Source organism: Clinocottus analis, unplaced genomic scaffold, assembly GCF_023055335.1.
Source record: "Clinocottus analis isolate CAN_PGR_092001 unplaced genomic scaffold, fCliAna1.0.p SCAF_9, whole genome shotgun sequence".
In the NCBI taxonomy this organism is placed as follows: Eukaryota; Metazoa; Chordata; class Actinopteri; order Perciformes; family Cottidae; genus Clinocottus; species Clinocottus analis.
The window spans coordinates 8581054-8594696 of NW_027176251.1; the positions used below are offsets into that span (position 1 = coordinate 8581054).

General features: G+C 42.7%; 1 protein-coding gene across 3 annotated transcripts in view; it reads right to left on the reverse strand.

Moving 5' to 3' along the window:
* Positions 1-420: 420 nt before the first annotated feature.
* The window catches only part of cadm4 (cell adhesion molecule 4), a 142895-nt gene continuing 129672 nt past the window's right edge, over positions 421-13643 (reverse strand). For 2 of the 3 annotated variants that reach the window (XM_068569389.1, XM_068569388.1), the window contains exons 7-8: positions 3469-3597; positions 421-2291 (exon numbers count right to left, since the gene is read on the reverse strand). In XM_068569389.1, coding sequence (XP_068425490.1) covers positions 2182-2291; positions 3469-3597 — 239 coding nt within the window. In that variant the 3' untranslated portion in view covers positions 421-2181. Of the gene's footprint in view, positions 2292-2428; positions 2508-3468; positions 3598-13643 lie in introns of all 3 variants that reach the window. The other variant, XM_068569390.1, reaches the window with a different exon arrangement.

Below are 13643 nucleotides of genomic sequence, written 5' to 3' on the forward strand. Positions count from 1 at the left end.
CCCGGCGACCTCCGGCAGCTTTCAAATCCAGCCCTGCACACAGATGGACACGTTGAGTGCTTCCCGACAGAATCGGGTATTGATTGTGTGGAAGTTAATGGCAGAGTCATATTTTTTTGTATTCATTGGAGTCAACCCTCTTGTCACCCTTTCTTCCCCGCTATCTGTTCTTATGATTCATTAGCGGCGCCACAGAACTTCCTGATTTGTTTATTCTATATGAACTGCCAGTTACAACCGGCTCAATTTCCTTCGTCTATATCTTCCCTGCGATAACTCCACCAGTCCCCATTGATCATATCATATGCTCCATCTCCTGTTCTCTCTTCACAGGATTTCCAAAACAGCACCTGCTAGTTACACACTAAACACACGCAAAAAACAGTCTGATGCCAGAGGTTATTTTTGAATTCTTTTTAATTTTGTCGTGCTTTGTATCTTTCCCCTATAAAGAATAGTTAGCTATATATCAACAATTACACATGGACTCTAAAATAAACAAGAGTGAAAGACAGGAGAAGAGACGACTAGGCACAGAAAACGAAGAGAGAGAAAGACTAGGAGAGAGAGGAAAGGTAAGAGTGAAAAAAGACAGCAATTTCTCTACAGTAGAATCAAAAACAAACCATGGGAAGTGTACATTTCTTTAACATTTACAATCATAATAATAACAACGGCAATAATAATAACATTAACAACAATCATAATTGTTCAAATAATAATAATAATAATTAATAAAAAATCCATAAGACCTCTTGTTTCTCATAAAGACAAATGACATTTTTTTTATTCTTTTCTTTATTTTCTTTAAAGATCACTGGACAGTAGTTTGTTCGGCTTTGCACCTCTATAGGCTAATATTCTGTGTTAGTATATTTGCTTCATAATGCGTTTGAATAGTAAACATTTTTTTTTACATTTTAAAAGATTCATTTAATTTATGTTGCGGTTCTTTTTTATACAAATAAGGAGTTCAGAGATATGTATACTTGTTCTGTCAACATGTGTATTGTACGTATGAATGTGTGCATGTATCTGCATGTGTGGTAGCGTTCAGAAAAAAACATCCACCCATTTTATATCCTTATTCATTCACTCCCTTTGCCCTTCTTATTAAGACTTTTAAACCTTTTTATCCTCTTAATGACATTCTAAAATAATTAAGCTCTTCTTTAATGTCTTAGCAAGTCATATTCCTTTCTTCCTTGTCGGGAACGCAGCCCAACATTAATCCTTTCATTAATAGGAGCCAACAAAGGAGGAGCGATAGAGAGGGACAGACAGAGAGAAAGAGAGATATAAAGGAGAGGAGAGAGGATGGTAACAGGTGAACGGAGAGGAAGGCGGAGATGGAGAGTTAATTAATTCATTAATTAAAAGAGAACCGTTCTCCTTCCTGCTGTAGTGTGAGGAGATAAAAATCATGAAAAGATGTTTTTTTTCACAAATTATTGGGAAGCCACCTTGCAGGGATAGCAAAACAGGGTAGTTAGCTTGTCCATAAAGTCTGAATACTGCAGTGTTGTTTGAGAATTATACATATGTTGCTTTGTTGTAAAGAGCAATTTTCTAAATTTCAATTTTCTAGCTCTCATGCCCCTCTCGCACATGCTGCTCCATCAGTTATAGATTGAGCTTTGTGAAATAGATGGTTTCTCCTTGGAATTACAGCAGTCATCTGCCTCTAATTCCCCTTCCACTTTGGAGGCTGCACAGGCAGAGTGCTGGTTTTCTTTGTGCTCACTGCTTCCCTCTCGATCAAAAATAATTATGGCATCATTTTGTTATTGTCTACATTCACGCTCACCCTCTCCCCGACTCTTTTGCTCTCCATTTACCCCGGTTTCTCCGACTTACAGTATATGGCACAGTCGTTTATAGCTGGTGGGTCTATATAGGCGCTCTTTTTCTCAATCTGTCCCCGTGTGTGTGTGTGTGTGTCTGTGTGTGTGTGTATGTGCATGGAGGACGTGAAGTGGAATGGAGAGGGATGAATTGGCTGTGTGCAGTATCTGTATACAGTCGATTTCAGAAGGCAGCCTGTTATGGCGCTTTGTATAGAAGTGTGTGTGTGTGTGCGTGTGTGTGTGTGTGTGTGTGTGTCTACTGTATATAAGGTGAGACACAGGGAGAGGAAGGGATAGGGGGGATGAGGTCAGAAGAGAAGGGGATAGGGAGGGGCTACAGTAGGTACTCCTTCTTGCCCTGGCTGGCGTCGTTCCCATTGAGGAAAGCCTCCTGCACCTCACCATGTTCATCCAACCCACTGGCCTCATGGGTAAGATAGGAGCCTGAATGAAAAGAGACAGAGAGAGAGAGACCAAGAGGGAGATTTGAGGGGGAAGGTTAGGCGGCAAAGCGTCATGATCACGGCAGCGCCATGCAGCATTATCAAACCAACCAGCGCTGATATTATTGAGTTTCATACCTGTGACTGATTAATTAATTAGTTAACTGATTGTTAGGTCAATACCAAGCAAGAATAGGCTCTCGTGTACGGTACGAGCCTATGGGCGGAAAATAAAGGTAGGAGATGGATGTGTGAATAGAAGAGGCAGAAGGGGAGGGGCAGGAGGAGAAGAGAATAGAAGACAGGGAGGGAGGAGAGATTGGCGGAAAAAAGACGAAGGGTAGGTTAGGTGCAAGAGAACAATGTCACGTTTGCGTCACTCACAAAACCCATCATCAAACCCATTTTAACATCCCACAGGTCCGTATGATTAATGATTCGGTGCAGTACAGGTTACTCAGAGAGCAAGAACTGCTTAAGTCATCTTCCTGCTTGAGTGTCCCCTCACTCCAGGGGTGAGTGACACTCTAATTCTCCTTACCGACATTGACTGGCATACTGCCAGCCACGGTGGGGCGAAGACAAAGTCCTAATGGCTTTGTCTAAACATGGCTTGGTTGTAATGGTGCCGTCTCCGTGCTGATTGGCGGTCAAGCCATCCTGAATGCTGACTGACGGCTTGTCTGGCCATTGGGTAAGTAATAGCTGCTTGCTGGTTGCTACACTGCCCCTGGATCATTTCTTGGCAGCTGGGGTGCACAGTTGAAGGCTGCCAAAACACGGGCACTTTAAAAGATAGGGAACGCAGGGAGGCTGCTTTTAATAGATGAGCCTTGATACACTAACATATAGTCATAAAACATGGGGACCACACCTACATTTCCCAACCCACCCCGTCTTTTCTGCTATCCTGGCCAAGGTCGTCCATCATGGACAGTGCTCGCCTGGAGAGGAGCATCCCGTCCTGTCTGCTTTGCACTGACAATTTAACACCTCAGGTAAAAGATTATTTTCAAGGAATCTGGGTGTAACGGGCCTGCAATGATTTCTTTTCACAGTTTGTTACGCCAGAAAGCGGCGCAAATGAGAAAACGCGCCTGTGAAAGATGTGATAAAAATACTCGGATTGCCTCGACATGTCCACTGCTTATGAAAGAAACTGTGTGCGTGTGCGTTACCTTTCTGTCGAACAGAGCACCAGATGGTGACGATGAGGACGCATATGACGGTGAAAACCAGCAGGGCCAGAACGCCACCTATCACTGCATATGGAACTGCACTGTGAGTCTCTACCACTGCACCGGGATCTGAGAAGGAACAAAAGAAAACAAATAGTGGGTGTGGGCGGAGTGTAGGGGTATATCAAGGAGAATATGGAGATGAAAGGAGAGAGAAGTGCAGGCAAAGAAATCGAAACAAAGCGAGAAATGAATCAAAAATGAAAGAAAGAGAGATGTTGTGTAGAAAAAATATATATACAAGTGAGAGAAAGAAAGCACATTAAAACAGCAGCGTGGGAGAGTACAGGGAGCGAGACCGGAGAAAACCAAAGTCAATATCAGCAACTTGCATTATCACCTTTCATCAACCTCCACTGCACAGAACGCCAGTCAGTCCAAATGGGTGAGAAAAAGGTGGCAAAATGAGGAGTGAATGAAAGAATAACCTCTAAAAACCCACTCCAGCCAAGCACCTGTCAAGACTACAATGCATTTTAAATGAGGGAAACTTTGAGTGTGTTCACACCCCGAGTAGTGCAGCCCTGGAAAGGAAATAAAAAACTGAGCGATAGAGAGAGAGAGACAGAGAAATTTGAAAACATAAAAAGGTGTTAAATTCTGTGACATTCATAAAATTGCAGCAGTGGTGAGGAGTTATTCATGTCAACCACACCTTTGACTAACTTTACAAGAACAAACACGAACAGATGGACAGAGGAATAATGAAGGGAGGTGTAGATTGCGTTGAAACAATTATTTGATTCTAACAGAAAAATCGACGAAACTGAGTGATAATTATAGTCATCATTTATTAATAAAAATAAACTTATTAAGAAAAATTGTAAATATTCACTGGTTCCAACTTGAGGATTTACAGCTTTTTTCTTTGTTATTTGTCGCTTTAAGTTAACTAATTAGAATTTTGAGATTTTTGGTAATCTGTGCTGCAAAAAACAGCTCCTTGAGTCCGTATCGATAGCACCTGAGTTGCTGACAATAACAAAAGTTTTCTTTTGTGATGGTTCTCAGTGGGTGTAGTGTAAAAGCTGGAAAGGCTAAATCGGAGGCAAGGACGTAGAGTTATTGATGCAGCTCTTGGACCTTGACGAAGCCGAATTAAAACATGAATCATTAATTGAGTGCTAACATAGAGCTCAGGAGAGGAAGAGGAGGCAAAGGAAAGGAAGAAAAGTACGTGGAGCAGGCACTGACAGTTGAAGGAAAGAGAGTCCATTCTTGCACATGCATTTCATGACTAAGTGTCTCATTGGACACTGTGACTGCATCATATCCCTGCTTATGTTTATGACCAAGTGTAAGATAAAATCTGTAGGCACACTGCGTTATTCAACATTTCACAGAGGGATGAAACAGAAAGGACTCCAGTGCTATACCTTTACCTCACTCCACCCTATTTTTTAGTCCACCGCAGCCAGAAGCTCCACAGGAAATGTATGACAGTACAGTGCAGCGTTTCTCCAAAAAGCCCCTCAGATCATACATCAACAGCGACTAAACGTTCACCAGATTTCTACTCTTTAAGACATCTCCCCACACGCCCAGCAGGTGAACAACCTCCACCTGCCACAGATGGCGGCAGCGGCAAGAGAAGGATTCTGCCGCTTCCTTCGCTTCATCTCTCCTTTTAAGTAACAGACAGGAGACGGAGGCATGGGAAGAAAAGAGGAGATGCCAGTGAGCGTGTTTGTGTGAGATAAATATATTCTGCACGCACACACACAAAGCCAAGCTATGGGTCAAAAGTTCCCAGAAGAAAAGACACATACAAAAACTCATGTGAATATGATGTGTGATTAGTGCAACTCTGCACCAATACTGAGATCAGTCCGATGCATGATCCAAATAGCTGGATTGGGACGACAACGGGCCAAAATGGTATCAGAATACAATTATTTTATCTATGTATTTATTTGTTCAATTTTGTTCAGAAAGCATTTTTTCCTTCAAGCCTGCACTTATACATAACAGAACGATCCTGTTTACTTTACCAGCTTGTTGATATACCACTGGTAACAGATCAGTACTCGGTATCGGCCAATACCCAAAGCCCAGGCTCAGTATTGGGAGCGCAGTCCGCATCGAGCGTTCACTGGCGTGTGTGTATATACGTCCGTGTGCCCATCCTGCGACTGCATGTGCACACGTTTGACTCTTAAACCAGGATTCAGCTGCCGACGGCCAGTGCACACTGTTATTACAGAGGCAAGAGAAAAACAGCTGTTTATCTAAATATGGAACACTTTACGAGCCTGGTATGACTCATTACTGTTGTCGTTTTCTGTTCTGGTCATTTATGAAGCTTTTATTTTTTAACAACCTTTTTTTTATCACTTCCACAGCAGAAATTATGAGCACAGCATTCATAAGTTTATCAAAGATGTTCCTTCAGCTTTTGAATCACCATTGTCTGGATATATTTATACACAAGGCTGCATAATGACATCATTCCTTAAAAGTATGTAGGCTTATTTGTTAAAAAAAAGTTTTAGTTAGTTTTTTTGCTTTAGGAATTTTAAGATAAAGTTTAAGAAACTAAAATTCTACTCATTTGAGCATTCTTAAATCTGGAGAGGGTGCAATCATTGTTTTAAAATAACAACTAAAGTGTATTTTTCTTTAGAAATTAATGTGTTTTTCTGGTGTGTTACAGAGAAAAGGAGCCTGATTACTTGTATAGCATTGAACATTTAGCCAAATCCAGCAGGTTCACAGGTTCCCCATCAACTAACTATACATTCCTGCCATGAATCATTATGGAACTGTCTAATCTGTCCATTAAATGCTTCCTCTGATCAATGGGCTTGATACACACAACTATAGGAAATAACTCCATTTGTTTCAGTCATGTGTTTTTTCTCTCCAGTAATCAATAAATGAAACTAGGGTATTAATATATATAAGCAATTAAACTGGTATATTATGAATTGCTCTTGTTTGAACTGTATTGTCATTCCTGATGTTTGATCATTTCACACATTGGCTTGTGCATTTGCAGTCGTAGGATGAGCACATAGATGTACATATACACATGCATACATGTGGACATACATACTTTAAAGTGAATAATCACATGAGTGTGTGTATGTGCGTGTCTTATTCTCCATGAACCTTTCCACCCTGCATAGCCGAGCAGCCTTTCTTACCCGTGTGTAACATCATCATCAGGGAGAATACGATGAGACACACCTTGATCTCTGATCTTCTTTCATCAGAATATGTGCGTGTTTGTGTGAGTGCGTGTGTGCAGATAAAGGTATTTGTGTAGCATCAACCTGGCCCTACGGAGGCCAGTGTCAGTCGTTGCCAGTTCTTTAAACTCTTAATGCAGATTTATTAACAGTACCTACCAAGCATCAAAAGCCCCACACACACGCACACACACACACACACACACACTCACACTCACACACACAACCGCTGACTGGGCAATGTGTGTGTAGGAAGCATCAAACAGCCAGTGATAAGAAAAAGGGAGAGTGGGAGGTTGCGCTCGGTACGCACCAACGTGTCTGCAGGCACGTACGCTCATGTAGATGCAGGGCAAAGGAAGGTTGCAGCATAGGACTTGTGTGTGTATGTGTGTGTGTGTGCATGCGCGCATGCGTGCGTGTGCGTGTGTGTGTGTGGAGGCTACTTGAGAATTATCAAATGACTAGGGGAGTAAGAGACACCAAAGGAGCGTAGGAAAGGACGAGGAGAGAGATGGAGGGTAGCAGAGGTAGAAGAAAAAGGTGTGTGTATGTTACCTTTCGGGTCCGGAGCGAAGCTGGGTGTTAGGAGGGTTGGGGTGGTGGGATGGGAGGTGATTGGTTGGGTGGTGGGAGTGGGAGAGACCGTGGAAGTAACTGACACATTATCTACAGACAGACAGGGGATGGGATAACACACATACACAAATGCTATTATCTACAACATGCAGTGACATTTCAACAACGGCGTTGCAAGGTTTCATAGCAAAGTTACTACAGCCTATTAAACATGACACATGCTTTACTACTGTGAATATTAATTGAGTTTCTTTGCTGCTCTACCTCAGCATCCTGCTCGATAATCATTGGATGTAGTCTCTGACCCAATGAGTTTTGAGATGAAGGAGATGTAAAATACAAGAACTGCAGGAAAGACTTATTTCAAACACGCTGATCAGCAATTGAGGCTGATGCCATTTCGATACTAGAGACAAATGCTCCTAATTATTTCCCCAAATTGACCGTGTGTGCAAAATGAAATCGATCTCCACCCCTGACAACTGATAAGGACAAGGACTAACGATGTTCTCTGGCAGGCCTGTATGCCGGCTGTGGAGTGTTTACAATGGTGGACCGTGCTTGAAAACAGAGGCTGAAGGGAATCATACCTGGCAGACTGACATTCATCTATGAAGCAATAGGAATATGTAGGAACACATTCTCTATCACCGACACATTTTCTACGGCACAATGGCAGGAAGACAGAGACATTGTCTGTGACAGATGCATTCCCAATGGAGCAGTGCCATGCAGGGACTGTCTCATTCAATGCAGAACAATAGCTTGGATCTTGACACATTCTCTGAATCAATGGCTGAGACACAATGGTAGGTGGAGAGGTAGAAAGAGACAAGTTCATACTGCCATTAAAGACAAAAAATAATGGCTGACAAGAACTAAAAGGGAAAGATGGAAGAGTGGGTGTGAATTTGTGTCTGTGTGTGCATCAGCACTCTAAGAGTGAACAGCATGCCACTTCATCAAACAATCTCTGTAAAACCACAACTTGCGAAGTAGTCGACACACACGCACATCTTGTTTTAAAATACATAAAAGCTTGCGTGCACACACACCCAGACCATATGTTTGTGCACTTTTACACACACGTGCATTATTGGCTGGACACCGCCACAAAAGGCATACAGAACACGCGCAGACGCACACACACGCACACACGCACACACACACACACACACACACACACACACACACACACACACACTGCCCTTTCTGCTCAGGAGTAATTTATTGGTAAGTATTCCTCTGTCTCCTCTCTCCCTTTCTCCCAGTGGCCCTGAGATCATCAATCTCTTTTTGCACTCTTCTTATGTCAGCAATATACCCTCCCCCCTCCTGAATTTATTTTTTGCTTCTTCAAGCCCAGCCCTGGTCTCTGCGCTGCGAAGAAATATTACATGATCTGTAGCGTGTTTTGTGGGAAAGACAAAGAGATGAGCAGAGTTTTCTGTGAAGCAAAGTGTGAGAGAGTGAGGGGGAGTGACCAGATGAAGAGAAAGAGACACTTATGAGCATGTGTGTCTGTTGGTGCTCTCGTCTTTGAAAGCATTTATGTTGCATGTGCGTGTGAACACAAGCACGTGGTTGTCACTTGAGCCTGAGGATTAATGGCCGAGGTTGCTGCACTAATTAACTGGACGCTGATTAATTTCTCTTGGCTATCACGGATGACCTAAAAATTGTCAAACTTTTTCTTATCGTTTTGCCGTCATCCCTCACTTCTTTTTCCTTGTTCTTCTTCAACCATACTCTCCTCCGCTCATTTGCACCCCCTCCCTCCTTTACTTTCCATCACTCGGCTGCCTCTGTGGCTTCACTCCTCTCCTCAACTTAATTAAGGAGAATGCCATACAGCTGTCGTCCTCTTGGCCGATAGCGTCCTTTTTTTCTCCCTACATCATATTGTTATTCATTAACACTATATGGCTGCCAATCAGGCACACAGCCCATGTTATTTCCAGGGACGGATGTGGCGGCACTTGGGATAATGACGTTCCTCCTCCTATCTCATGCTCGCAGAAGTGTGCCTGAGGCTACTCCGCCGCCATTTTGGATGAGCCCCGTTATTCTTTCATGTTCGTTGTTCCTGATTATAAGGGCTTTGCCCAAGAGCAGCGGTGGCTCCAGCTGTCAGTCAGAGCACTGAATGCTGGACACTGGTCAGGGGTCCACTGCGGAGTCTATTAAGGCCGGCGCTGATTGGCTGAGGACTCATCCAACATTCACTTAGACACGATGTCATGTGTGGAGCGAAACTGCCAAAATGTTCCGTGGATTATCTCCGTCTAGTTCCCTCTGCCACTAGCCCCGAACCTTTTTCCACTTTCATTCTCATTCCATGTATTTTGAAAGTCTCACTTCATTAAATGGAGGACTGTGTTTTTCATTCCAATTATCCTGACGGCTCATTACAACAGCCGAGGAGACACAGACTAATCCCTGGTCACCTAGCTTCCCTCTCTATCGCACCGTGTACCCATCATTTCATCTTCCTATCACTCCCATATGAAACTTTCTATAAAACCATTAGTCTCTCTATTCTTCCTGTGCCCTCTTCTCGGCTCTATTTTACCAAAATGCACACACACACACACACACACACACACACACACACACACACACACACACACACACACACGCACACGCATATAAGTGTGTTACATATATGCAAACTAACATCTGTACCTCTCTCTTCTTTGTTCTTTTTCTCTCCATCTCCCACACTCTCTCATGCAATTCAATTCTAATGGGTTTTATTGGCTCGGCGATTCATCTGAGTGCAGCAGCTCAGTTCAATTACATAAGAAAGCCCTCTGGAATTTCACCAGACAATCAGCAACACTCTCCTCCAGTCACATGCACAGACACTCACATGTACCTTTGCGTATATACATACATTCAAATAAAATAAAATCCAATTTCTCCATAACAATGAGGGCACAGAGATGAAACAACCAACAGTGGACACATCCATTTCACATCGCGGGGATACTTGCTATGTGTGTGTAATGCGTGTGACTGTGTGCGCTTTGTTATTCATTCAAAACAATTTCTCACATTTACATCATTAGTGACTTTCTGAAAGTTTCAAAAAGTTAATTCCATCCTTTTATATGCAGTCTTTCTCTCAATCAAAAACACACACACGCATGCACACGTACATGCACGCACACACACACACGCGCGCACACACGCACTCGCACACACAGTCAAATAAAGCTCAGCTCCAGTGCATCCTGGGCCCTGGAGAGTTTCCCACCTCTCGTTCTCTGTTCTCCTGCGCCAGCATTAAGGCCGTCTCTTCTCATAAAGTGGCAGCGCCTAAAGCACCTGTGACAAATTGGCAGCCACTTTTGCCTGAGTTTGTACTCTATGTACAGACCCTGATGGCAGATAACTCCCGCAGAGGGAAGGTTGACACGAAATGAGCAGGAGAGAGACAAGAGGGAGCACTGGTAGTTTTCCTGCACCTGCGATAAAACAGTTTCTTTTCTGCCGACTCATCCTTTACAACACGCATCCTCAGCGCTCCCACCTTGCCCCTCTTCCTTCCCCAGTGCACCCGGATTCCCTCGAGGGAGGCTGGGAGTAACTAAACCAATATTCCATTTATCTGACAGGTTGTGGTAGTGCATGTTAACCTGTGTTCGACCTCCATCGCCCTTCTTGTCTTCCTTTTCATCCGTCCATCACTTCCTCCCACCTTCTCTCCCCTTCCCACTTCCCTCCATCTATCCCCACCAACTCCTCACTCAGTTACACTCACTGCTTTGTGCCATATTCTAAGAAACCTCAGCCTTCTTTGAGTAAAGACATTGAACTGCAGCTGAACCGAGAACAGAGGGCAAACCCGTGGCAAGGTGAAAAACCGTTAAAAGGGTGTGTGAGAAGGGGAGAGAGGAAGAGGAAGTGGACAGGAGGTGTAAAAGAGGTGAGAACAACGGGCTGAGTCAAACAGAGTACGGATGTCGAGGAAAGAAATGGGGATTTGGAGAGAAAAGGCAAGGAGAGAGAACAACTGAGAGAAGACAATGAGAGATGGATGGAGAGGTTGAAATAGCTGTGACTAAAACAAAAGAATAAGAAAAGCAGCAACAATGAGGCTGTATCTTTTTTTTTTTTATCACCAGTCTTTAGGAATAAGCATAATAAGAGCTTTGTTACAAAATGAGATATCCACAGTTTGAAACCAAAAAAAAAGAAAGGAAAAAAGAGACACCTACAATAACAGCGTGGGTTCTGGCAAGCAAAAAATAAGCACTCTGTTTTAAAGTTATGAGTCATATTAACATAATCTACAGAATGCAATCATATTCATTTTTAATATCAAGTGATGAACTTGGTATTCAATCATCAGAAGATAGAATTAATTTAGAACATTTTTAATCAACCTTATTGGTTTATTTGCATTAGCATTGAAGTATAGCAAACACACTGTGTTATAATAATCAAAAAGACAAGTTTCACTGGAAACATCATAGCCTGATTGAAGGAGTTCAGTTAATATTTCTTGCAAGAGAATTACCACCACGTTAATCAGATTATTAGCTGTGATTTAGAGGAAAATCAAAAGTGACTTTTGGTCGTCTTCAGATTAATATGATGGCTGAATCAACATCTCTGAGCTCTTTGAGATAAGGTTTGAAACAATCTGCCTGGTGGGCGAGTACATATTTTTTTTTATAACTACAGCAAACCACCACTGATACGGGGATACAGCAGGAGGATTTAGGAAGCTGATTGCTGGAAATCCGTGGTGCAGAGCAAAGGAGTTGAAGCCTGGCTTATGTTGGTTATGTGGATTTCTGGTCTTTTATGGATTTTGGTCGAAGCAAGATTCCTTGCTTTAAATGTAGCCCTTTTATAATAAGAGAGGATAAGAAGAAGAAGAAAAAAAACAGCAAGATAAATCAAATTGATGACCAGCATGGAGAAACGGCATGAAATAAAAAAGATAAATGACGAAATGTAGGAAAGACGAAATGGCAGACAGAAGATCAAATGAAGAAGACAGCTAAAAAATGGTGAGTGAGGAAGCTGAGGAGGAGGGAAAAAGACAGAACATTTTTCTACAGAGGTGGCATCGCACATCAAAGCTCGACATGTCTAACCTTCCAGGATAGCTGAGAGAGAGAGAGAGAGAGACAGACAGAGCGAGAGACAACGGGAGAGGGAGGGCGGGTGTGGATGTCACCTTTCATCTTGCCACTGTTGCCACCCTTGATGCCGGTGGAAAGCTGCCATTATGTGTGCCGTTTGATGCAGTGCTTGTACAAGAGTGCGTGATTGTTGTGTGTGCATGTGAGAGAGAGAAAGAGAGTGTTAGTGTGGTAGATAGATGAGGGGGCGCTAACCAAAAGCAGCCCAAAAATGTTACATAACATATCGTGCTTCTGCTCCCTCTATCTGTCCATCTGCTTCTAATCTCCAATTCAGGTGAAATGACGGGAGCATTCAGAAGGGGGAGAGCAGCCTAAACAAAATAAAATAAAAGGTAAATCTGCTGAGTGACAGTGGTGTAATTAGGCCACGGTTTGGATGCGAAACCGTAGAAGCCTCTAATGATGAGCTGGCTTTGCTGCTGTCCTATTAAAAAACCCCAAATTTCAATTTTGTCCCTGTTTGACTGCAAGTTTACTCAGTTGTTTCATGAGTGGATTACGCAACATTAACACACATCGAAAACCTTGTTTTCAAAAAAAAATGTGCTTCAAACTCGGGGAGAAAGTTGGCCAATTTGTCACATTTTCTGAAAAGTAACTATCGTGGTAACAAGATTTCCAGTGATGTTGCACTGTCGTCTTCTTTGAGCCACGGTGCGCAGCCTATCTGGGTCAACCTTCATTAAGAATTTAGCAACCACCAGTGAATCGAGGTGCAACATCTTGGAAAACTTGTAAAGGCTGACAACAAAAGCCCCTTACCCGCATTGTCCTCCCGCCTATGATACTTCTGCTCAAGCAACAAGCAAAGTTGATTAGCCTGAATCTTAAATGCAACAAATCTTACGATGTAACATGCAAGATTTCAACAGATTGCATTAATGCTTTGCAGTGTGTCTGTTGTCTTTGTCTCCTTCACATCAGCTTGCGTTGGGAAATTCATTCAGTTGTCAAAACATCTCAAATCTTTAATTATTGCACTTGACTGGTAACGTTACTCTGAATTCCCGGACGAGAGGATTGGGTCACAGGGGACAAGATAAATTGGTTCTTTACAAGCGATAGTCTGAATAATTATGTTGCTGACTAGTATCTGAACTACATATTCTTGAGGAATCAATATCTCTGTTGTATTGATTCAGGAGGAGGTTTAGCAGAGGTTTCCTGCTGCGTACCGAATCAG